Genomic DNA, 26,333 nt, shown 5'->3' with positions numbered 1-26,333 from the left:
CAGCGCCTTGCCCGCAGCTCTCTGTCAGAAAACACACTTTAACTGACTTTCACGCGGCTCACTGCGCATGCTCACACCAGCTGACGGTGCATTGGTTTTATTCAGGAACTCGCTTGGAGGTGAGTACAGTACAGCAAGGCGCAGCAGAGGAAATCTTTTTACCCCGACAGGTTGCCCATTATGCTTTTTCCACGCACATTTCCTTCATTTCTAAGCCTGCTAAACACGTAAACTTTGCCGGTAGTGATTTTCGTGGTTGTCAGATGAAGAAGGAAGGAGCAGGATCAGGGAGCTTTTGAGCGTTAGCTATAGCTCTTTGCATTCCTCGGTAAATATTGGACGGGACGCTTGTTTGATATGAAGGGATCCCTCCTTGCTAAATCAACACACACGTTTCCGTCTTTTCCATCATCTACCGTGTCTCCTCTCCCCGGTTTTAAAGCTAAACGTCCGTGTTCCGTGGCAGATGAGAGCCGAAGACGGTGACAGTTGCAGTATTGTTTCTGCCCCTTCAAACAAAGAGAAGTTATGTCTGCTGCTGTTTCTGGCTTTGTTTGTTTGTTTATTTGCTCCTCAGCTGTGCAGGTTTCCTCAAGGTTTTCTCTCTCTTCACTGGATCGTTGCCAGAATACATACATTCTTCCCTCAGACGTCCCCACTGTGGGCCAAAATACCACAAAAGACCTCAGTGAATAACACATACAAAACAGGCAGTGCAATCCGCTTTCTTTCATTGCTTTTAGCTGTGCTGCTTCGTGTGAATCCTGGCTTGTACTGTAAGATCAGATGAGTGCAGACCATCTACTGCATCTCGCTGCTGTCTGTGGCCCAGCTGAAGCTCTCCTGTGCCTCTGCATTTGACTCCCATTTGCAATTGTGCTGGCAAGAAAACCGATCTGAGCTGTTCCCCTTCTGCAACAGTGGCACAATGATAAAGTGTCAGTATGTAAAGAAACGCGTACAGCTGATTATTAATAGACAGGGCCAAGATAAACACTGGCTGAACTCCATAAGACTTTTTCTTTACTAGTTTGCTGCTGAAGTTTTCTCATGTGTTCTCTGAAAATATACCCAGCCATCTTGAACCCTCTGGCCTTGCAGAGGTACTCGGCTTTCACTTGATTACAATATAATCTCGTAATAGGTTTGATCTGGTCACAGTAAATCCCACAGTGATTCAATTCTTTTCATCAGTTGTTCAGCTTGTCACATTTTGAGCTTAACGGCTTCCTCAGTTTTCCTCACTATCTTGATTGAGTCAAATTTCACAATCTGTGATTCATTAGCTATTCATAACAGTCAGACGTGCTCTTGTTCCCCATCAAACTTTGAAGCGCAGTTAAGTGAAGTGTTGTTTCCCTTGTGTCTTCAGACGCAGACAGCTTTTCAAGATGACTTCATGGAGTGACAGACTGCAGAACTATGCAGACCTGCCCGCCAACATGGACGGCTTGGCAATGAAAAAATACAGGAGGGAGCCCTACCACAGGTAACATGCACATCCAGATAAAACAAAGTTTGCAGTTTTTAATGGTCTGTTATTTAGCTCTCATTGGGTACATAACAAACTCGAAGGAGTAATTCTAATTCAGTAGCCAACCGAGGAACCAAAAAGTAGTGAAAACACAGAAAAATAAGTTCATATGTGCCATCATTATTGCCTTTTTTAAAAATCAGATGTAAGATACTTTGTGCGTTGTTTTTTTGTTAAAGTTATTTTGACAACCACTGTGCGGTGGAAAACAAATAGAAGGATTTCGCTCCTGTTCAGATTTAATGCATAGTCATCCTGCCTTTCCTAGACATGTAACCTTTACTGAGAATAGAATGGAAATACTTTATTAATCCCACAGGGAAATTCTTTTACAGCATTGCTACACACAGAATAAATAGAATAGAAAGTTAAATATCAAATAAAACTAGATTAAAAATAGTAATATTAATATTAATACTTGTACTGGTATGAAATATTAATACTTACAGGCTTAACACAGCAAACACTATTTACACGGAAGTGTTATAGAGTGACCAGTTAGTGAATTTCTTTATTGTTTTTACTCCACAAATCAACATCAGTTACAGTGGCATTATTTTTGTGTTACAGTTTGTAACCTTTCATTTATTTTTGACTGTTTGGGGAAAAAAAATTCTTTGTAAAGTATTTACCAGCCTTCAGTTGATCGAAAGTGACTTTTTGTGGACGGTACACTGTTGACGGGTGTCTGTTTGTTTATTATATCTGGATTAATCGGTTTAACTCCCAATCGTTCATCACACTGTTGAAAGTCCAAATGACATAAAAAGCAGGACTTAATGTACAGATCTGTGCCTGTTGGTTGTGGCTTTCTCTTGAATACATACTTTTTTTTTTTCGCCTCATGATTGAATGTCAGCAGACTGTTGAGGCCTGGGGAACAAATGTAGGAAATAAATTACATAAAATCACATTGGGCTTTAAATACTTTTTAGAGTACATATACAGATATTAAGTGGTTCCAGTAACGTTGAGGTGAATGGCCTCCGCTCACGGTGTTAAACGGCTGCTGTGACGCGGATGTGATTCGTTGTTGGAGTAATGAAATGGGTGTTGTTGTTTAATGGTTAACTCTGAGCTGTGTTTATCATGGGTGTTGCTGTGACTTCATGCCATTATGTAACATACAGTGGTCACCGCATTTATGAAACCCATCGTTCATTCATCTGTTGGCTGTCATCCGGTTCGTGACAACCCCGCTCCCACGCACACGTTGCAATGCAAAATGAAACTACAGAGGTGCTGGATAATTAACATGATGCTCTTGTGTGGGTTTTTTGACCTTTTGTTTATCTCTCAGTCAGACAAAGGCCATTCCATCAGTGCGAGAGCTTCTCTGAGATCAGACGCGCAGCAGAGGGCCGACGACTCTGTCCAGCACAGATAACGTTTAGGTTTTTTTTTATCACGGTCTGCATGAGATTAGACCGCAGTGGAAAAAATCTGGCAGATTGCTGCTCAGCTGCCCTCACAGCAAATGTTATTAAGAGCTTGTCTTGTAGGTGCTCTGTGGCGTGGCCCGTGTCAGCTATTTGTGGCAAAACTTCTGTCACCAGGACCAAAGTTGAGGCCGACTACAGTAATAGGGGCACTCCCACCTACTGTCAATACGAGCCAGCTCAGGAGAGGCGCAGGTTATCATTTATGGCCATCCGTTGGTACGCCACCCTCAGGCATCCGGCAGGAGGTTGCAGTGGAAAGGACAACAGCACAACCGAAATAGAAAAGATTTAGAGTTAAATCTCCCGCTCGAAAAGGCTTACACCAGCTCAGTACTGAGGAATGTTGACAGTGAAGAAGTACATTTGTTTTTGGACGCTCGGTCAGGTGTCGGGCTAAACGGTCCTCATGGAAACAAAATAATGGGAAAATAAGAACACGTTTTGCTGTCGAGTACTTGATCTAATGACCTGATATACATTTACCTGTTGAGCACACTCTAATTTATTTCATGTAACTCAAATCATAGAAATGATCATTACTGAGTAATGATGAGTTTGATGATGATGATGAGTTTGCAAAAGAAAACGAGTATTTCGCTGTCATGAAGTATTTACAACGTTTTAATGGAGACAAACTGCACCTTTTGTTCACCTTTTGTCTTTATTTATAAAGTAATAGTTTTGCCTTTGAAGGTGAGAAGCCATAATTACCTGCAACAACTTGCTATTAATCTTAATTATTTAGTTACCATGAGATCAAATCAGCAGCTGCGATGAATGATCTAAAGTGTCGTGTGTCAGTAAACGAAACATCTTTCAGGAATATTAATGATACGACAGCCCCTCGTCAAGCGCTCGCTAGAAATATGTGTCAGTGCTACGTTTTACCCTCAGGTGTTGCTTGAGGCTCGTTCTGTAGTTTTAACATGTTAAAGACAGCATAATTATGACTGAATACATTCCAATTCCACGATCAGATCTCCTGCAAAGTGCTGGAAAACTGACAGAAATCACACACATTTAGCCGTTTCTCATTCCTTAAAGATTGCCTATACATTATCAAGTTTTTCTGTCCAGCAATCCAAAGTGTTTAAGAAAGTTCACTTTGAAATTTAGAATTTTCTGTGCACATTGTGTTCAAACACACCTTTGTTTGAAACGCACTAGGAATAGATGCTTTGCTAAAGCAGAGCGTGTTTATCATGTCCATGTTATTGGAAGAAACTGTTTTTGTTATTGTTTGGTTAGAAATAAACACTAAAGAGGCACATGTTCCCACTTACCCACTCAAAGGATATTTAAAAAAGATTACGAGTCAATGGGTGTTTTCCACAGATTTCTGACTCTTGCAGCAGAAACATTGGTACTCGCAGCCCTTCTAGCCGCCCCCCTCTTTATATAGAAGCAGATCTGAGTGATGCCGGCAGCTTGCCGCCCGGGGCGGCGGCTTGCTTGATTCTACCTGACTTGTGATTGTTCTGGATGTCTTTGAGAGCCCACAAACATCACGCCGCAACAACAACAACCCTAACCGACGGCACGCAACAACAGAGAATGACGCAGAAGGGCCACAATCATTTTTGCAACAAGTCAGAAAATGTCTGAATGACAAGAAAGCCCAGAGAGCGAGGGAGGGGGCGCATTGTTTGTGGGCCACAGCTGCCCTGTGCTGCCGGAGCAGGTCCAACCGACGGAGTCAAAGTGAGGTTTAATATCGCTCAGAATGCATTGCCAGTCGTGTCCTGGACTCGGCTCTAAGTGGGAACTTGTTCACTATGGATCCGCCGCCAGGTAATTCTTGACGTGATGAGAATGCCATTGAGGAAAAAGACGGGGCATCTTGCGTGTTTGGTCAGTTTTGAGCTTGTGTCATCAGTTTGTTTGTTTTTTTTCCAGCATGCCGTTTGTGACTTTTGCTTTATGTTTCTGTTTAATTTTCGCGCATGATTAAATATTGACTCGGAAATATCTAGGAACGCAGTCACACATTCAGCTCTGTCACAGCTCCCGAGGAGATAAGTTATGTAGGACCATGCCAGCAGTGTGTGACTGTTTTTTTTTTTTTTTTTCTGGTGTCAGCGAGGGTATGTAAACACAGTCTATCATGACGGCCACGACGCGTTCCAGTCTTTTCAGACATTATCTGCGGTCATGATGTTTGCTGGAACTGTAATCCATATTTTTAGGCAATATGAACAAAGTCTTTGGAATTTTGAAACTCGTCGTCACTAATTATGCAACTATAGGAATGTACTGTAGTTTAAAAATTCAGCTGTTTGTAGACCTTTAGTTCTAATTTTGAGGACAGTAACCAAAGTTGGGCTGTTATTTTATTTAATACGCAGGAATAGTTGACTTAAGTTTCCACATGATTCCTCCTCCTGCTCTTTCAGTCATCTTTCACTGGAAAGCTGCTGTTTATTTTACAATGCTTCCAGTGAACATGAGCAACAACAATGCAGGAAAGAATTGTTTGTCCTGTAATTACTACAATGAGAGGATGGATGGAAACTAGTCTTTTTAGATGATTGGATGTCATTTGACGTGTTTTTTCGTCCATTTTTTTTTTCTCTTCACCTCACTCTATCATTGCGTTTTTAGCTGCGCTCTGACCGTTTAAACGTCACCACTTCTGCGTGAAACGGAAAACTTGACATGCTGAATGAAAGAAGAACATTTGAAGGGATGAATACAAATGAAAGGTCACTGATACACTTCGTGTCATGACGTTTTCAGCTTGACAGATGTTTTAATAGAACAGCAGGGGGAAGTTCTTTAAATCGGAGCCCTTTTTGTAAGTTGTGACTCTGAGGCCCCGTTTACACGACAACGAATTCGAGTGTATCCGCAAAACTTTCTTCACTTTTGGGGGGTCCGTTTACACGGCACCAGTTTGCGGATTGCACTGTATCCACAAAGTTTTTAATCCGGCTCCCAAGGTGGAAAGATTCTTTCAAAGCGCAAATCCCTCCTGCGGAGACTGCCCGGAGGCTACAGAGCCTGTTACTGCGCATTCACATCCCTCCCCCTCCCACCTGCTCATTCAGTTGTAAACAAACATGGCGGCTGCGTAGTGGTACGACCCGCGGTTCTAGTTTTATCGTCCATATCAGTAGTTCAATAGTTGAGACTCACCCCTGATAGCATCTGATGTGTCATCAGTCCATGCGGATGTCGGGTTCTCTCCATTTTCTTCCCGTTTATAGTGTATTGCTCTCTGCACGCACGTCTGTGTAGTTTCATAACAAAATCAAGCAACTGCACCCTCCAGTGGCCCGGCATACTAACTACATCGTTGTCTCTGTGTCCGCAGCTGCAGTATAAACGCACTCCTTTTTTTTTTTTTGCGGATTAGGTGTTGTCATGTGAAATGTTGTCGTGTAAACAGGGCCTAAATCAGTGAAGTTTATCGTCATATCCACACGCAAACCCTGTGGATGAGACGTCACAAAGAAGTGTGTTTGATTAGTTGACCCGGAGCATTCTGGTGTACTGAATGGAGCCACTATGAGGGGTTATAATTGAGTTATAGCAGGCCGGTTGAGTGAAGCTGAAGTGAGCTAAAGTAAACATTATTCACCCACGAATAGCCTCCCCTCCTGAGAATGCTAATCTAATTGTTGTTGATCGCATTGCGAATAACACATTTATCTCAACTGCTCTCCTGCAGAGTCTTTGTCAACAGAAGCTTGGCCATGGAGAAGATTAAGTGCTTTGGCTTTGATATGGATTACACTTTGGCAGGTAAGTCATCTTTTTATTGGCCAAAGTGGCCTTACTTGGTCACTTCCTGATTTCTGACGAGTCAACGGTAGTCAAAAAGGATGTTAACCAATAGTTGTGTAACATGTTGAAATCGATGTTGCTCATGTTAGCATATTGGAATTTATGTAAATAATGACCGGGCATGACATTTTATTATATATTGCCACAAGTTTTGTCTGTTTTCCCCTTGGGTTTGTACAAACTTACTCATGTTGGGTGGGTAAGGTCACCTACTATGTCCATTTTTAAAATAAATACATTATACAATTTTAAATATTGTTCCTATCAAAGTGATGACTGACTCATTGGGGGCTTGTTTTGGCCTATTTGTGGCAACTACCACAATATATTTTAAAACCTCTTTTGAGAAATCCAGTGAGAACACATCGATTTTAAACAAACTTAACTTAGAAATATAAACAAGTTTGATCTGTTTAATTTCCCCACAGATCTAATTATAAGTAACGCTTAACATTTTCATCTTTTTACTTAAAGTATCTGTAGCAAAGTACCTAGGGTGCAAAGTTCACAGCCATAAAGGGTTAAATACATTCTCATCTATCACTTCACCAGTGGTAGTGCGAGGAAACAAATGACAAAAGTCAAACTTCATTCATCTCCCAGATTTTTGTTATAATTTAGAAAAAAAAAAGTTTTATTGATTGAATTATTTTTTTTATATTTGATATCCTGAACGGTTATTCATATAATTCACATACGACTCTTACAGTTACTCATAACCAGATGTTTAACTACTTTAAACCATTTACAACCTTATTCGCTCTTTTACAGTTTGGTGACTACGTTAGAAGGTTATAAATAATCCCAGTTTGTCAAAGTCAGTGTGTGTCACCCAGTAAATCCAGACTAACGACACAAAGAGCAAGTGTCTTGAGATGTGAATAACAAATGGCCAGGGGTTTAAAAAAAAAAAAAAAAAAAGTTTGGTGACTGTCCAAATGTATTTTGAGCACTTTAAATCTCAAAAACAAATCCATGGTGATTGAATTCTCTGTGACCTCATGTGTTTGGTGTCGATGTTGAAGTCTACACTATCCCTTCTTTTCAACTCTATATTTGGCCTCGCTACCATCCCCCTCCAGCGGCTGCTTGTTGTCGACAAGATGCTGTCGAGGTCATTGGAAAACCGTTCGGATCAGAACCCGAACACACAAAGTCAGCTTGCGTGAACGTCTTCTTTTTCCCATCTGACCAGTAATCAGAGCAAAAACATCCACGGACTCCATTCCACTTTGTTCTGTGACTCGGCTCCAGCTTTTGGGCTTTCCACGTCTATAAATAAAACCTCCCTGACTTTGGAAAGCAGGTCATGTTTGCTTTGTTGATTTCGCCGCTGATGGCTCCCCGGAGGACGTGGGACACTGGTAGCCCCTGCGTGGCTCCGGACCCGTCTCCTCCCCTCCAGAGTGAGAGCCGCTCAGCTGTTGACACGAGTCTCTTTATGGGAGCTCATAACCAAGTGTTAATGTTTGCTGGAAGCGTGGCTATCGTGTATCCTTGGAGAACGTTCCGGTTTGATCACCGAGGTGCTTCGTCAGTTTCACAGAATAGCACCCCGGTTGAGGTGGTGGGGGTGGAGGCAGTTCACACGCGCGACATGCTTCAAGTATGTGCTCTTCAAAGACTCTGTTTTCAACACGATGCTCCCGGAAACGTCATGTATTCATAATTAAAACACAGTTTCAGTGCATTGAAATGAATGGAAGACTAAATCAGTGTCTTCGTTTGCTTCCAAAGGTCGTGTGAGATGCAAATAACAGTTTCTATGAATGGGCACGCCACCAACACGGTCCCTGCCAACAGCTGTCAGTCAATACTCGTAGTAAATTCAGTGAAGCTGTTAGTCAACACTAACGCAGTTTGATGTAGTGATCGTACTCGATATGTGGCAGGAGTCGGTTTAACAAGCTGTGAGTGTAACCCTGACCTCTGAGTTCACAAGCCCTCACATGGAAAACTCAAGAGTTTTCATTCTCAGAACAGCTGATAAATAAAGATTTGACTATTTCTGAGTTCGTTCACTCCGAGTTCAGCGTAAAGACGCATATCTAAATCAGCCGTGGAGGTGCTATCACTACATTTACCAAAAGCAATCCGATAACCACTGATTGTAACAACAGGCACAGCAAGTTGTTACTGCGCACATTAATGCACAGTAAGTCTGAGTGTTTCATGAAACTTTGTGAAATGAAATACTCTGCCCTCAAAATGCGGTTGGAAGTACTTCAAAGTGAAACGGGCAGTTCAAAGAGTTCACTCATACTTTCACCAGGCCCACAGTCTTATGAGGACCTCTTTCTGGTTTTAATTATGGTGTAAAAGAAGTAGTCTAACTGGTATTCAACTCCTACTTTTAACCATTTACTACCTGTTGTTCTTAAGTATTACTCTGTACATTGATTAACATTCGAGCTCAAAGTACCATGAGAAACTGCAGACTGTCGGCTCACCACATAGTTGTGGTTATCAAACATTTCAAGAATGGTCAAGTAATAAATCTCTTCCCTTCATACCAGGAGTGTTGAACATAAGGTTCATGGGACAAAACCTTCCCACAACGGACTCCAATCCGTCCAAACCAAAAAGAAAATACTTATTTAAATTTTTTCTTAACAAATGTCTTAAGGGTAACAACACAACACAACATTCAGACCTGAGCAAACCAGCCTCAAAGCCATGCTGTCAGGGGGAGTTTGTTAAAACATGCATTACGCAACAGCCATAGAAGAAGATTTATGGACAAACTGACTGTATTTTGCACCTGAAGCTTTCATTAAAATTGGCTTTACCTTGAAATTGCAGTCTTTTTCTGTTGTAATTGTTTGGTTTTGTGAAAATCAAGATGTTTTCATCACGCGTACTCTACGCCACAACAAAGAGAAACTTTAAAGTTTAAATTTAAAGGTTTTTATGGCGCCGTTTTTCCAGTCCAATCCATTATCGGGGACAAACACCATTGGCAAACAAACTCCCAATTCGTACATAGTTTTGTCCTCCAGTGTTTTTCCTCGTTCCAGTCCTGTCAGCAGTTTCTTTCTGGGATGGAGCAGGGGGCGTTATTGATTTCTTTGAGAAGCTGGCATATCACTATCTTGACTCTCATGAGGCTGCTCTTGATTGAAACTGACAGACAACCATCTCAATCCGAAGCTTAATAGCCTGGAGCCCAGCATTTAGATCAGGAAAAGAGTAAGTTATTGATCCCAAATGCCCCCCACCCATAAATGTTATTTGGAAACAGTTATTGAGAAGAAAGGTATGGCTGCCCTCTCCAGGAGAGTTGAATGTGGTAAATAAGGAAAAGTGCAGCCCGTTTCTGACAGCTACTACTTCAGGAATAAGAGTAGGAAACTAGAAGTTTGTTCTTGAAAAGCCTCCAGCGAGCAGGTCGGTCACACACACTGATTTCCCACAATAGCTGACTCAGGGTTTGAGCCCGGAAGTCCTTCACCGTACAGGAGAACAAAATGAGCTTTTCACTCATACTAGTCATCCTTTCAACCATCCAGTCAAAATCTAGACAAGATTTACCAGCATGTGACATATTTAGAACATCCAGAGTACGGCTGAAGGACTGTGAAATATTGAAAGGTGAACTTGTCGTGCAAATGTGAGAAGAAAAACACTCACTCATTGACAGTCCAGGAGATATAACATCTTAATAATCTACTCATAACAAGGTGGAAAGAAATCAAATGGCATGCCGTTATTAAGTCTTTAAGGTGAATGAATAACACAATTGTCTTAAATCTCCGTGGTTAACATCAGAAACACTGTCGAAGGCCGAAGCTCACCGTTGAAACATGTCAAGGGTTAAGTTTTAACAACCTTCATGCCTGAAAAGATGTAAGCAAAACATTTATGAACAAACTAAAGGCATGATGAGCTTAATTGAACTAATCGTTCTGGTTGAAGAAACCATTGCTGTCTCGCCGTGATAATGAATTAATGGATGAGGTTCTCCGTCCCTGAAGAAGATTGTTGAAATCCCCATGGAAATAAAAAACTAATTTCTAACTAAAACATTCAGTCATTACGTTCTACCGCCAATAAATCAAAATGAGTCGGCCACATTATGAATATAAATGTAATCAGAGCGACTAACTGACCTCTGTGGAACATTAAACCTTCTCAGAGTAAAAGCTTTTCACTCCTACTAAGTAATGCTGAATCAGTTGACATTTCAGTGAATTGAGCTTAAAGAGAAATGGAGAATGATGTTGGCAGGATAATTTACCTCAGCGTGTCCTGATGCAGAGAGACATTTCACGTGTCAGTGCTTCTGTTAGTACAGTATGACTTGACGTCTTGTTTGTTTTGCTGCAGCAACGTGATGCCGAACCATCGGGTTTCTGTTTGCACCTCTCACACTGAAACAACAACATTTGACTGCTTAGATTACACAGATATTAACTATATTAGTTAGAAAATACCTTTGACACTTCTCGAAATACTCCTAAAGTTCTTCACAACTTGGTTGTGAACATTATTCCAATTAGGTTAAACTTCAACTAGCAGAAAAAATACATCTACTATTGCTTCGGTTTCAAGAATTTATCTCATCTGGCCTGTTGTGACACTGTGGACAGTACAAATACCTTAAATCCCGAGGTATTTTTATTATTTATTTCCCAGACATATTTTAACTTTCACTTTCTACATTTTTACACAAATATTCATACTTTCAATGATTACTTGTTAGAGCCCTGAGTTAAGAGGGAAATTCAGCCACAGTGAGAAGTTGTAATGAAGAAAAACTCTCACAGGGATCAACTCTCTAAAGTGAAAAATAAAATCCGCAATTATTCAAGGCAGCTACATAATGGGTGATCAGATCATAGGAGTATTTCACGATAAAGAAAAAAAGTTTTTATTTTATTTTATTTCTATATGTGTCTCAGCTGTTGCACTCATGTTGTAGATTTTTAACTGTTTTATATATTTCAACTTGTGCTCACGACATTCATATGATATGTAATATATTTGAGAAATCAAAAGCAATAGAATTTAAGTTGGAATTGTATTGATAGATATTATTTTTAGTACATTTAAAAGACTAATGATAAAAGGTGGGTTTCTAATGAATTGGTGAATAAACTGATAATATACTGATCAATCCACGCTGACAGTTCTAATATATATAGATATGTGTGTGTGACTTATTTATCTTTTAACTAAATAAAAACGTTAATATAGACCAGCCGACTGGTATAAAATACTCGAGTTGAAACGGTTCAGGATTTGGCATTGTGTATTCACGTTCAATGTATTTCATGAACTTCCTGAAGCCTTTACCTCCAACATAGTTTCTTGGAAGCACATAATTGTTTGCATCAGCGGTGTTATTTTCTCGGAGTAGAATTACAGTGTCTGTGGGTAGATAATATCAAATTGTCCCAAGCGTTCTTCGCAATGCGAGCAGCCGCAGTCCTTGCAGATAATGCTGATTTGATTGGTACATCGAATCCTCCACATCACCATTTACCCACTTCTACTTTGTATTCAAGTGAGATGCCGCAGTTAATGGCATTGTCACCGCGTGTCAGTTTGATGGCTGATGTGTGAGGCATGTATTTTCCACGTCAGGTCGACATTCCTGCCAAGTAATTTACTGCATAGCAACTTACTGTAGATTGATTTCACATCGGTGAAGTTTTTCTCCCCATTTCACTCAGCATGTGGGACAGAACAGGTCAGTGGCTCCACTTGTAAATCCTCGTTGCTTCCAGACTTTTCTAATATTTTGTCAGGCTTTGTTTGCTCTGTCAATATTAAATGAGACAACATTGCTTCATCTGCTCTCCGGCTCCAAAACGGAACAAACAATAGAAAAATCTTGCTCAAACACATTTTGGCCCAGATTGAGAGATATCCACAGCTTTGTCCTAGTTCTCCACCAGCAGACGTTTGGCTGTAATGTAGGGCCCCCAGGCTGTTTAAGTTCTCTCCTCCATCTACAATATGCTTGGTTCTGTCACAAATCTGTAACAAAGGCCTACATTTGCACAAAAGTGGCTGCAGATAAATTAGGACATTGTTAGCCTGGAATAAAAGTTTCCATGTGACATGGTTTGGATAAACGATCTGGGTTTGGTGCTGTGTCAGTGGAGCGGTGCGCTTTGTTCACCCCGTGTGTGACGGCTGTATATCGCTTGAAGGCCTATGAAGTTGGTAGAAGGACCGAACTGCTCAGCGGTTTGGAGTAAAACTATCCTGCAATAATCCCATCAGAGATGCCAGATGACAGATCTGAGGAGCTGAGGCCGTCTCTCCGCTCAGTGAAGATGGTATGTGTGTGTCTGCATGCTTGTTCTTAATGACAGCATGGGAAATCCAAGAAGAGGCTTACAGCTGGGGAGCACCGACCCCGATGAGACTGATACATGAGAGAGTCAAGGACGCAGCAGGAAGCAATAACACGACTTCCTCCGTGCACGCAAATGATTTTAGCACAAGTTTTCGGTCTGTTGACAGCTCGTTTGTGGACAGAGCCTCGATTGTGGCCATTGAGAAAAACAGTTTGTAGAAATCTCCCTGCAAACATTGGAAGTAGTGAGTCGTCTCTAGGATAACTAGTGAAAAGGATCCGGTGCAGGCCGTGGTGTCATGTGTCTGTGTGAGGGGTTTGATGAGGAGGGCAGAGTAGTGTTTTTCAAGTTTCTCAAAAGCAAAGCAGACTTGGTATCAATGAAAAATAGCAATGAAAGCAACCAGGAATCGGAAGCCAGACCAGATGCAAAACTTTAAATCACAGGATCTCCTTCCTCAGTGTTTCTCTTTTGATGCGACAGCGGTTTTTCTAGGAATATGGTGGCTAACGTTGACTGCTGCAGCTCAGATCTCTGGGCAATGAGCAATGCTTCCATCTGCTGTTCACTTCTGGGTGCCAGTGTTTTGTTAAGACCTCCACTCTCACCAAAACTTTGCCACAAATTAAGAACAGCAGTTGGTTTTGATTTATAAAATCACTGTTTATGTTTCATACTTTGCTGTGTGGTATCAGGGGCCAGTTTGAGCCCTCTGGTGGGCCGGCTTCAGCTGGCGGGCCACATGTTTGACACCCCTGGCCGAGAGTAACACTGATTTTTCAGATCATTTTGACAAGCTCAAATAAGTTTTTCGCCTCAGTTGAGTAAAAAAGGGCTTTCAGAGTGGTGCCTGAATTACATTGATAATATTATTATGTAACAAAACCTCCTGATTGAAGATGACTGGCCTGACTTTTTTTTTATATAACCTAGATTGAGATGTCAGTTTATATGCCCGACGTTATGTGAGAGGGAGTGCCACACTAATGTCCCAAGGACAGCATGCCAAAAGAGCTTCCCAGTGGACTAAAGAAAGAGAGAGTGGCGATAGCAACTCCCAAAATAGGTTTCTTTGTAGCACCTCGGAGCTTCTAGAGGAATATGACAAGTGGACGAGGAGGACGAGGGGAATGAGGGGAGGGGGCACTTTAGCCTGTGAACGCTACTGCTCTGGGCAAAAGGCCCAAACCCTCAGTTTGCTGGGGGATCACAGTGGGGGGGCAAACTGCAAGAGGTTACGTGATTAAAATGCAGAAACGGGCTCATGCTTACCGAGGCGGGATGTCAACAAAAGCACAAAGATTTCCCTGTACCTCAGTGTGCTCTCAGTACCCCTCTGTGTGTAATTCACACACACTTTGCAGAGTAGGACGCAGATGTTTTTCTGTTTGTCCTGCAGTTCTGCCTCCCCCTCCACTGACTGTCCTCCAAGTATCATCAGCCAATATTTCCCAGAGGCCTCCCGCCACCCCGCCGGCAGTGTAGAAAGCAGGCAATAACACAAGTGCATTCTCTGCTTTGTATTTATAACATCTGACTTATTCCTTTCCCCGTGTCAAATAACATTTTAATCCTCCGCCAGCCTTCTCTTAGCCCAGCATCACTCTGCGTTTTCATTTCCAGAGAATTTTGGTTAGCTTTCAGCTTGCCCCGGGGTTAAAATGTGACGGGCACGCGCGGCGGAGGCTCATCAGCCTCTGCAGGACTCGTTTCAGGCACCGATGGAAGTCCTGCACTCTTTCATTTCCATGCCTGATCTTCTTTCTGTGTGGAGAACATTCAGACCTGTGCTGGTAGCAAGGAGAGACAAGGGCAGCGTGTGCGTGTGCGTGTGTGTGTGCGGGCAGCGTCCTCTATAGTCTGAACATGTTGTTAGCAAAACATAGAGACACGACAGAGTCCTGAGTGGATGAAGTAGCCTGAGAAAAGTCACATGTATGCGTTGCATAACTTTAGGGAACTCGACGAGCCGTATGTCACCTCTGACCATCGACCATTGCGTAATGACCACACGACTCGCTCCTCCAGTGTTTATGTGAAGTTTGCATTTCTTCTGATAGCTCCGAAAGATACAACTTCAGTAGCAGATTATTGTATGTGTATCTACACGTCTGCCTTAAAGTTTGTGTATGTTGTGTAAAGTATGCCATTGTGTTGATCAAAGGAAACACCATCCACCATTAACTGTGAATGTGCTTTTAGATTTTTAAGATGAATTTGATCTGTTTGTTTAAGTCTCAGAGATTAAACTAAAAAAAAGAAAAAAACATTTGCGTCTGCTTCATCAATTGTGTGAACTTCAAATGAGATAATTTAACAGCAACAGAAATAGTCAGAATGAGCTCGCACTTCATATTTCTGCATCCGGTGTTTCATCATCCTATATCTGGTAAACTTAACGTGTTTTTGTTTGTTTATTAGTCTACAAGTCACCTGAGTACGAGTCGTTAGGCTTCGAGTTGACTGTGGAGCGACTCGTCTCTATCGGCTACCCCCAGGAGCTACTCAGCTTTGTCTACGACCCATCATTTCCCACCAGGTCAGTACAACCAGACGCCTTCTGTGTTCTCTGCCTTGTGTGTATTTTTTATTTGAATATGCGAAACATCCACAGAGCACAGCTAAAACCCACTTCATAATAATCACAGAATGAGTCATCTTAGGCCCTGTGTAAATGTCTTCAAGCGAAAATGCTAAACTTTTCTTGACTTTTTGGGGGGTCTGCTTAGTCCATGACACTGGTGCTCGGAACCACTGAAAACACAATTTTGAAAAAGCCCCGACTCTGTCTCTATGGCAAAACGTTTGAGAAAATATAGTTTTATAGTTGAGAATCAAACGTCTTAACAATCCAACTTCATCGTCTGTCCATACGAATGTCTGTGAACTTCCAGTGTTAATGTTTACAGCTTGTTGTTCTCTGAGCGCATGTGTGTGTAGTTTGATTACAAAAACAGCCAACAGCACCCGCTTGTTTTCATGTTGGGACACAAGTGGGTGCTGCAAACTTTGCTCAAAACTATGAGTTTTCACTTAACAACAGATGACGTGGCGAATCAAGTCCTGAAGTTTTCTTCCTTCTTTCAGGGGCCTTGTGTTTGATACCATGTATGGAAACCTGCTGAAGGTTGACGCCTACGGTAACATCCTGGTCTGTGTCCATGGATTCAACTTCCTTCGAGGGTGAGTCATTTTCTCCATACTCTGCTTGAATCTCAGCATAAAGATAAAAAATAAATAAATAAATAAATAAACACGATTTGCGGTTTTCTCTGTTCTCCTAGCCCTGAGATCCGTGAACGGTACCCAAACAAGTTCATTCAGAGAGATGACACGGAGCGTTTCTATATCCTTAACACACTGTTCAACCTCCCAGGTAAGGTCCCTGTGAACACAGAGGAGCCAGAGTCTGTCTGAGGGGGGAGCGTCTGACCGCCGTGCGTTAGGATTGATTTCTGATTCTCGCTGGTGTTGTTTTCTGCAGAGACCTACCTCTTCGCTTGCCTCGTGGATTTCTTCTCCAACTGTGACAGATATGCAAGGTGAGAGATTCTTACTTTCAGCTTTCTGTCGTGCAACAAGTTTCGGGGTGCCGCACGATGACGCAAAGCCACACCGGGTGGAGAGCAGGCCCTGACGCATGGGAGGGTCCGGGTGTTCTCAACCGCTAATGTCAGCTAATTGTTTTAAAACTGCAATCAAACCAGAAATCGGTCGCAGAATCCTTCTTTTTAATTACTGAAACTCTTAATCTCCTCTTCCAATAGTTTACAATAAAAGCATGGATTCTTATCAGACTGAGATTAAAATGTAATTTACTAACTTTTTAATTTTAATAATTCTTTTTTTTTTTTTTTTTAGCGAGAATGAAATCGTGATTTAACAAAAATAATCTTCAAGGTGTTACAATAGGGGAATTTAATGCCCTGTAATTTTTTTGAGGATGTAATCTGGAATGGCTGCATGTCCTTTGTCCTCTGAAACCTGGTTGTTGGTCTTTTAGGGGGAGATTGCTTTCCTGTTTGGCTGGGGACCCCTCCAACAAGGGAAGGCTATCCCATTTAAAAGCAAACAAAAAACAAATGTCATGCTTCTAAAAACCTTCTGTAAAGATACGGCCTGTCCGATGGCTGTGCACGTGTGTGTCTCTGCTCCCCTCCCCCAGCTGTGAAACAGGCTTCAAAGACGGAGACCTCTTCATGTCCTATAAGAGCATGTTCCAGGACGTCCGGGACGCCGTGGACTGGGTCCACTTCAAGGTGAGACGGCCGGAATTTATCCTGGAGTACGTCTACAGAATGTTCGCTTTTCTTTACTCTTTCAATGACATTTTGCTGTTTTAACTGAACCATGTACCAGGCCTCCATATTCAGGAACAATAGTAGCATCCTGTGTCTTTTCCCGAATCAAACTAAGGCCCCGATTATGTGACAAAGTTTTCAAGTCGGAACAAAAACCTTTCTGCGGTTTAGTAAGCATCTCTGCATCTCTTGGGTTCGTCGCTACAAACAGGCCCAGAGACACCGACACGGCTCGCCGGTTCACCATTTTATTAATCAAACCAACACAAAACTAAAAACATACACAGCTGCTGACTCTTCCAAACACGCAGCTCTCTCTGAGGCCACGCACCACGGCCGTAGTCAGAACTTCTTCTGCACATGCTCAGTAGATGGTCAATAAGAATGTTTGCCTCCAGAATGTCATGACTCCCGAGTCCATATTCTTCTGGGACTTGGTAGGTTTAGAGTTGAGAGTTCCTTGAATAACAATCCAACTGGATCGTCTGTCCATACGAACGTCCGTGTACTCGCCATTGTGTGTGCGGTTTCATTGCAACAACAAACAACAGCACCCACTGGAGGTCCAGACATGAAAACTACATTTTTTTCATCGTTCCTGATGTTTCCGTGTAAACAGACATCGTCTTCAAAACGCTAACGTGTAAGAGTGTAACGTGTAACTTTTCTGAATCAAAACCAATGTGTTTTCACGTGTGAACGGGTTCTAAACCAGTGGTTCTCAAAGTGTGGGGCAGGCGTCCTTTGGGGGGGGGTCGCAGGGTGCTTTAGAGGGAGAACCGACGCAGAAAAAAAGAATTATAAAAAAATAAATGTTTATATTTACTATTATCTGGTTACCTTTACTAAACCCACAGTTTATTGGAAGAATTTATTGTGTAAAGGCTAAATTAATTCTAAAATATGCTCTCTTGCAGAACCATAAGAATTACATTGTATGTAGCAACTGATCAGATATTTAGAATATCAAATAAAAGCATTTAACACCTGTCCAAAGAGGGGTTTTTTTTTATCGCCTATGGATCTTCTCACATAGAAAATTATTATTTGTGTGCTTGAAAACAATATTTAGTACAGCAGACATCTGTTGATTAATTCTAATAAAAGACATTTTTTTTGAGAAACATTCCTATTATTATGGCTTTATTAGTATTTAGTAGTACTAGTACTAGTATTAGCTGCAGAGACAGTATTTATTAATGTTAAAATTTGCCGATAATGTTATTTCTATTTTCATCAAAAACTATTGTAACAACTTGCTCCACTATACACTTGAAACAAAGCAGCAGGAAAAAAAAGACGCATTTCTCAACTGATGTAACTTTAAAAAGAAAGTATTTAAAAGGATCTCTAAGAAAACTGTGATTTGAAATGTGTCGTCTCTCGCTGCACAGAACAACCTGAGAAGTTCTGTTCTGGACTCTTCAATCGAAACATGAATTAAACCTTTCACCAGAACAGCGTGTTCTTAAAGTTCATCTCCAAACAGCTGTTTTGATTTAGATTTCCCAGTTCAGTACACATGAGCAGGATTTGCGCAATCTACATTGGTTCAGACAGTCCTGGTTCAGTCGTGACCGTACACAAGTGTGTTGTGGAAACACTTTCAGAACAAAGTTTACCCTTCAGCATCTTGACAATTGATTCACAAGATGTGAACACACTGAAAGTTACCCACATACATGAGTATAACTACCTAAACAGTGCTGGATGCCATGACGTCGGTGTCATTCATTACACGTACACTGAAGTAAAGACATAGTTCCTTTCTGGTACACACCAACAAAGATCCACTGAGAAACGGAGGCTTTGACACCTGCCTCCGTCTTTGATTTGTTAGGATGTTTTCCTTCCATGTTGTGGAAATACTGCGGCGATATTTCATTTTGAAGTCGCCCACTCGTCACAGGATTCTGTTTTCTATACACCAAGTTTCTTGAACTCCATGTCACTGGAAGGGCAGTCAGAACCTGTTAAACGAACACGCCATGCGCGAACACTTTAAAGTCTAGTGTTTCTGATTGATGTAGGAGACATTGGTGAAATAAATCTCTATGATTAAACACATTTGCATTAAGAGGGATGTGCTGTGGATGTAGTGGGAATTTGGTGTTGTAGCGTAGAACATACCGTAACATACTTTTAGGCGTTTATGTTGCTTCTTTTTTAAAGTGCTTGGAGCACGTTGAGATTCTTTTTTTTTTTTAACTTTTTTTAATGAAAAGTGCGTTCGAAATTAAATGTATGATTTATTGTTATTAAGATGTTTCAGTAGCTGACATTTGAATTAGTTTTGAGTTCTTGTCCATTGGTGTAACTTCTGGTTCTGACATTGCAGGGAACTCTAAAGGAGAAGACTGTGGAGAACTTGGAGAAGTATGTTGTCAAAGATGTAAGTAGTTAGTATTCATCAGGGTTGTGCTCTGCTCGAAGACACACACACACACACACACACACACACACACACACACACACACACACACACACACACACACACACATTAACACACACGGTTTTTGTCAGTTGGCTGCTTTTGTAAAGATGCTTAGCCTTTTTCTTTCTTTCTGTCTATTCCCATCAGGGAAAGCTGCCTCTTCTTCTCAGCCGAATGAATGAAGTAGCCAAGGTTTTCTTGGCCACCAACAGCGACTACAAATACACTGATGTGAGTACATGTGTGCAGCTCACTTTTTGAGGCCAAGCTGTAAAAAAAAAAAAAAAAAAGTTTTGAAAAAAGTTACTCTTGATAAGACAGATGCTGATGAATAAACCTCAAGATTTGTTTCCCTAGACTTTCTAGTGAAATCCTAAATTAAAGTATTGTTAACTGGAGTATCTCGCTGGCTTATTGGTTAAGTGTTCTTCCCTCTTCCTTCTGTTTGGATTTTAAGTTAATCGGGACGGGATGTGTGTGACTGTGATGGCCTGGTGACCTGTCCAACGTGTACCTGCCTTACTTATGCTCTTTGTGTCTTTCACAGAAAATCATGACGTACCTGTTTGACTTCCCCCATGGCCCGAAGGTAACGGCACCTTTCTCTCTTTGATGGTACCAAGTGTTTCTTTTGCTCTGTGGTGTAACCTTTCCTGCATGTGTGTGTGTGTGTGTGTGTGTACCCTCCGCAGCCCGGCACCTCCCACCGGCCCTGGAAGTCCTACTTTGATCTGATCCTGGTGGATGCCAGGAAGCCGCTGTTCTTCGGGGAGGGTACGGTGCTCAGACAAGTCGATACGGTGAGCAGGACGAGCACAGCTGGGACACGTCTCTGACAGCTGCACTTCCCGGGAGGACTTACTGACATGTTATTACCCATTCCCATCATTCAAAGACGGGATAGTTTCGTCTCTCTCACTGCTATCCATTTCACTCAAGAAACGGTGTTGTTAGTGAATAAACATGCATTTGTTCATTATGTAATATGCCCGTGGATTAGGGGTGTCAAACATAAGGCTCGTGGCAGAAACTGGCCTGCAAGAGGCTCTGATCCGGTCAAACCACCAAGCAAATTGTTAAAAATTGCAAAGAAGACTTTTCTTTTTTTTCAAATTTCCTAAGAGTAGTGGACACAACGCAACACTGAGACCCGAACTGAGATATCAGTATGAAAGCCAGCGACCTCATTGCTATTGAACTAGTCTCAAAGTCACGTCTCATTAACATTGGCTTTATGTTTACTTTGCAGTGACCTTCTGCAGTGATTGTTTGGTCCTTTCCTTTACTCTGCGTCACAACAAAGAAAAACGTTCAAAGTTCAAATTTAAAGTCACAGTTTTACTGGTTCGACCAACTCAAGATGAAATTAGGTCGTTAGTTGTGCATTGCATCCACAGCATCTTTAAGTTAATGTGTGACACACAGAAAATGTTCTTTTATAAATGAAATCTACATTCATGCTTTTCCATTTTGCATTTCAGACAACGGGGCGTCTAAAGATAGGAACCTACACGGGGCCTCTGCAGCATGGGATCGTTTACTCCGGAGGTAAGACTCAACTTTCAGGCTGCGTTCACTATTTAAACGGAAGTGACACAAATCTTTCTGACACCCTGAACAGCACAAACCTGATAGTTTCAAATCAGACCTAAGCCTCTTTCATAGACGACACCAACCTTCAGCAGCCTCTGAACAGTCATACCACACTTTATCTGACTCCTGTCATCACAGTTAAAATTGAATCGTTGTGACTTCACTTCTTTAGGTTCCTCGGATATTGTGTGCGACTTGCTGGGGGCCAAAGGGAAGGACATCGTGTACATCGGGGATCATATCTTTGGAGACATCCTCAAGTCCAAGAAACGCCAGGGCTGGAGAACGTTCCTGGTCATCCCCGAGCTGGCCCAGGAGCTGCACGTGTGGACCGACAAGAGCTGTGAGCCAGCAAAGACACATCCAGCATAACAACGTACACTGACGCTCATTAAGAGAATTATGAAGCAGTAGAATCATAGCAGTTAGTCCGAGTCGAGATCTTAGAGAGGAAAACTGTCAGGTGAGGTTTATTCCTCAAACAGGCACTATTGGGTGTTTTACAATGCAGGGCCTGGATGTAGTGTGTCCACAGGTAGTTACATGAGACAGTGACCTCCGAGTGAGATAGAATCTCTCCAAATAGCAACAGATTAAACCTCGAACTTTACTAATTAAAAAAAATAAAAATAAAAATCAAAGTGTTGCCCATTCAGGTCATTCATGGTTCGATGAGCTGCATGTGTACCGTCTAGAAATTTACCCTCCTTGTTCTTCTTTCAGCGCTGTTCGAGGAACTGCAGGGCCTGGATATCTTCCTTGCAGAACTTTACAAGTAAGCGACATGGCCTTTCCCCTCTTTCCTTCACCCTGAACCAGCTCTCCTAACCCCCCCCCCCCCCCCCGCCCGCCCGCCCCGTGTCACTCGTGCTGCTCTTTGCTCTCCCGCCGTCCGTTTGCATGCATGTGAGCGTATATTTGAGAGAGCGCAACAAGGTCAATAGGCTAAAGTCTGAAGGCTCTCGCAGGCCGCCTGATAACTGCGTTCAGGTATTTATAGCGCGGCGCGGCTGGCTGTTACACCACCTCTTTGACACGTCGCCTTTCAGCAGACTGATGTCAATACCCCCCCACCCCCCCGTCTGTTCTCATCGTCTCCCTCATCCTTCCTCAGACATCTGGACAGCAGCAGCAACGAGAGGCCGGATATCAGCACCATTCAGAGAAGGGTCAAGGTACGGCCTCGGTCGCCTCCGTTTCCATGACAGCAAGAGCCCATTTACAAAGTGACACGCACGTCATTACGATACAGTTTGTTTGAAGAGACCAAAGATCAGTCTCAACACCCTTCATAAAGGCTTTTCTACAGTTATTAAACTGTTTGTTTGTTTTCTTCCTGTAGAAAGTGACACACGACATGGACATGTGCTACGGCATGATGGGAAGCCTTTTCCGCAGCGGCTCCAGACAGACTCTGTTTGCCTCGCAGGTGATGCGCTACGCCGACCTGTACGCCGCCTCCTTCATCAACCTGCTGTATTACCCCTTCAGCTACCTCTTCAGAGCGGCACACGTGCTGGTGAGTGTCGCCGCTGCACCGTCCGGCTGATCCGACGTGTCCTCTGCACAGTTTAAATCTGTCAAACATTAACTGTGTTTACCTCGACGCTTTAAGTCTCCAGTCTTTGTCTAATGTCTCGTAATAAATGGTTCTAACCTGCTCGTGTCAACATTTTACATCATAAGGAGTCCTGATCTGAGAGACTGTGTTTGGATAGAATAATTAATAGTTCTAAAGTAAACCCATTTCATTTTTACGATGAATCAAAAAGAAAAGCTGAAGCTGATGAGAAATCCGCTTTTTTTTTTATCATTGGCACATGATCCGTACAAAAATGAAACAGGTTTTCACAAACCACGTTTCTCTTCAGGCACTAAAGCTCCAGGATGTTTTTTTAAAGCTGCGCTCCGCTTTTATCATATCCTGTGATGGGACTCATCACTTTGGTAACCGAGAGGCTTTATGATCACAGCAGAGACCAAACTGAAGAGAAACAGATCGTGGCAACGAATCCTGTAATTACATATTTATCCTACAATCTGCATAACAATGAACAATGAAAGCTCGTCTGATCTCTTAATTCATCATTTATGTTCTGTTAGAGTCATACCGGCACTTTTTGTTTTGTGTGTGTGTGTATGTGTGAAAAATTTGAGCAGTTTGAACTGATGAAAGTGTTTTGGAGCAGCAATCTGCAACCTTCAAATGTTTAGAGCCACAAAAGACATTTAAGCTGAGGATTGCACCGCTCATAAAGTTGTATTTATTGTTTTGCAATATAAACAGAAACTGTCTTATTTAATTTTCATGCCTCAAATTTAGAAAGATAAATACGCTTGTCTTCCATTTCTTTCAATCTCTTTGCTGTTTCAGCTTTTCAACCCATTTTTAGCTCTTTTATTTTTTCAGTCGGGCTGAAACGTTAAAAAAAATGTTATCATGTGATATCAACTCATGTTGACATCACGATCGTGATACATTTTCAATACATTGTGCAGCCTTTCTTTAGTTTTGAGCTTTCTGTATTTAGAGATATGGGAATACACTCCAATTGGAAAAAAACATCCCACTACGAGCCTCGTGTATCTCCAGACTTTGACCTTAAACTTTGCTGGTGTCGGCTGAATGTCGAACAAGTGGCTGAAAATAGAGCCGCTGAGACCCTCTCCCTCCTCGTCCTCAGATGCCGCACGAGTCGACTGTCGAACACGCCCACGTGGACATCGACGCTGAGTCGCCGCTCGCCACGCGCAACCGCACCCACTGCAGCGACTGCAAGGACCTGGAGTGCAAACGCAGCCAGCTGACCCGCTCCTTCAGCGAGATCAAACCCCCCAACCTGTTCCCCCAGACCCCCCAGGAGATCACCCACTGCCACGACGAGGATGATGACGAGGAGGAGGAAGAGGAGGAAGAGTAATAAACTGTATGTGTAGAGGAGAGGCGTGTTTCTGCCTTCTTGTGTTTCCCAGTGGAGTTGTGTAGTGATCTCTTTAAGTGAAGCAGCAAGGAAACACCTCTGTGTGTGTGTGTGTGTGTGTGTGTGGGTCTCTGTGTGTGTGTGTGTGTGCCAATGCTACACACACACTCACACACCCTCTGGACAAATCTATGGAAAGTATAAAGGAGCAGCATCAGAGGAGATCATCTGACGATCAGGATGATGCTCGGACCTCAACAACAACAAATGATTCATGTTTGTTTGTTGTTTTAATTGATTTCTGTAATATTGTCTCTCTCACACACGCACACTGACACACACACACACACACTGACACACACACACACACACACACACACTGACACACGAGCAAAACTTGACCGGCTGTTTCTCAGTGTTTTATCGGCGCAGCTTCATGATTCAGTCCTCGTACTGTAACTCTGCCTGTATGCACACGATCCGCAACGGAAAAACACTTTCAGTGCCCAGAAAAGATGCACGAGTTAATTTTTTTATGCAAAAGGAAAAACAATTATGGGAACAAGATTTAGTTTTTTTTTTTTTTTTTTTTTTAATCTGTTATGATGCCTTTTTGTTGTCAATGTAGTAAACGAACCTGTGTGTGTGTGTGTGTGTGTGTGTGTGTGTGTGTGTGTGTGTGTGTGTGTGTGTGTGTGTGTGTGTGTGTGTGTGTGTGTGTGTGTGTGTGTGTGTGTGTGTGTGTGTGTGTGTGTGTGTGTGTGTGTGTGTGTGTGTGTGTGTGTGTGTGTGTGTGTGTGTGTTGGTTCAGACTGTAGCGTCCTGAGTGAAGCGCATGTTGCCAGGCAACACTGAGGACTGTGTGTACGTTATCCCATCTCCATGACAACCGTGACCGTGTTTCCCGTAAATAGTGAGAAGGTGAACATGTTTCAGACGACCTCGCTGGTCTTTGTGGGCGGACATGCAGTATTGTTTCAGAGAACTCCGGTATGCAGTCGTCTATTTCGGAGTTTCACAACTTTAGAGACGCGCAAAGTGGTTTTAGTGGTTTTAGTGTAAAAACTCGTAAGTGGCCTCAGGATGCAAATGACTTCAGTATGAAAACTGAGCCTGGGAGATCTGGCGGCTTCAGTCTCTATTTTCTTTTGGTTTTCACAGATTTGTTGACGTCGTTGATGACGGAGTGAGTGCAGTATTCTCCTCTAAACACTGTGAAGTCACTCATTCATTATTCCCTTTTCCCAGCTCTTCACTCTGTTACGATCTTCATTTCAAAGCTTTTCTCCAACAAGAAGTCCAGAAAAGAAAATCCAAAAAGTCAGAAAATGTGTCTCGTATACGAGTTAAGACGGTTTCTGTCGCCCCCAAAGTTATTTAAAGAGATGCGTCTCACGTTTCCCACTTTTTCTTTGATTTTTGTAATTGTTTTTTTTTTTTCCCCTCACAGATACGAAGTAGGAATGTAAAGTTGATCACATCAATGTTTTCCAACTCTGAAAAGTCCCCCCCCCCCCCCCCTTTTTTTTTTTTTTTAACAAATGTGTATTTTTTTTGCAAAAACTAAATGGTAATGAAAAAAAATAAAGTTTTACTGTCACCTGGGATGTTCATGAAAGTGGAATCAAAACATTCAGAAACAAATTTATGACACAGAGAAGTATAACGGTTTATTTGAGGTTTTACTCGCTTCATCGTATTTTTTTTGTGTGAATTTCCTCATTTTCACTGCAGTTGCTTGATGACTGAAGGTGGTTACACATCAAACACGCTTCACGGTTTTTATGCAAAACGATGTTCACATTTAATGCATTTTTTATTTTATTTTTTGTTTTGTTTTTAATGAAATGTATTTCCAGACATTGCTTGAGAAGAATGTAGTTATTAATCTACCCCGACACTCTTTCTCTTCAGAGTATCTCAGAAAAAGGTCCAAAAGCCTTGAGCGTGCACCTTTTCACATTTCCAATCCCTCAGAGCTGATTACTGACGCAGTGCAACCCCTAATGGAAGT

The 26,333-nt window shown here is 42.1% G+C and overlaps 1 protein-coding gene across 2 annotated transcripts; it reads left to right on the top strand.

Moving 5' to 3' along the window:
• On the top strand, positions 1–24,858 carry nt5c2b (5'-nucleotidase, cytosolic IIb). Of its 2 annotated transcripts, none has more exons than XM_080463267.1 (18): positions 1–119; positions 1,373–1,489; positions 6,647–6,720; positions 15,492–15,609; positions 16,158–16,253; positions 16,355–16,446; positions 16,555–16,612; positions 17,236–17,329; positions 19,710–19,763; positions 19,953–20,036; positions 20,353–20,394; positions 20,498–20,605; positions 21,287–21,353; positions 21,571–21,741; positions 22,122–22,173; positions 22,513–22,573; positions 22,741–22,917; positions 24,083–24,858. In XM_080463267.1, exons 2-18 carry the CDS (start codon positions 1,392–1,394, stop codon positions 24,317–24,319), a joined length of 1,683 nt encoding a protein of 560 aa, XP_080319393.1. In that variant the 5' UTR covers positions 1–119; positions 1,373–1,391; the 3' UTR covers positions 24,320–24,858. The 2 variants fall into 2 exon arrangements, with proteins under 2 accessions (XP_080319393.1, XP_080319394.1); XM_080463268.1 differs by lacking the exon at positions 1–119 and adding an exon at positions 132–170.
• The last annotated feature ends 1,475 nt before the right edge of the window (positions 24,859–26,333 follow it).

The sequence above is a fragment of the Lipophrys pholis genome (genome assembly GCF_963383615.2).
Source record: "Lipophrys pholis genome assembly, chromosome: 5".
NCBI classification, from domain to species: Eukaryota; Metazoa; Chordata; class Actinopteri; order Blenniiformes; family Blenniidae; genus Lipophrys; species Lipophrys pholis.
The sequence above is the reverse complement of the archived record's forward strand: the minus strand, read 5'-3'. Positions and strand labels throughout refer to the sequence as shown.

Coding starts and splice junctions, on each gene's coding strand:
- nt5c2b (XM_080463267.1), top strand. CDS start 1,392: ATGACTTCATGGAGTGACAGACTGCAGAACTATGCAGACCTGCCCGCC. Junction 20,395..20,497: donor ACTTCCCCCATGGCCCGAAG/GTAACGGCACCT, acceptor TACCCTCCGCAG/CCCGGCACCTCCCACCGGCC. Junction 20,606..21,286: donor TGCTCAGACAAGTCGATACG/GTGAGCAGGACG, acceptor TTTGCATTTCAG/ACAACGGGGCGTCTAAAGAT.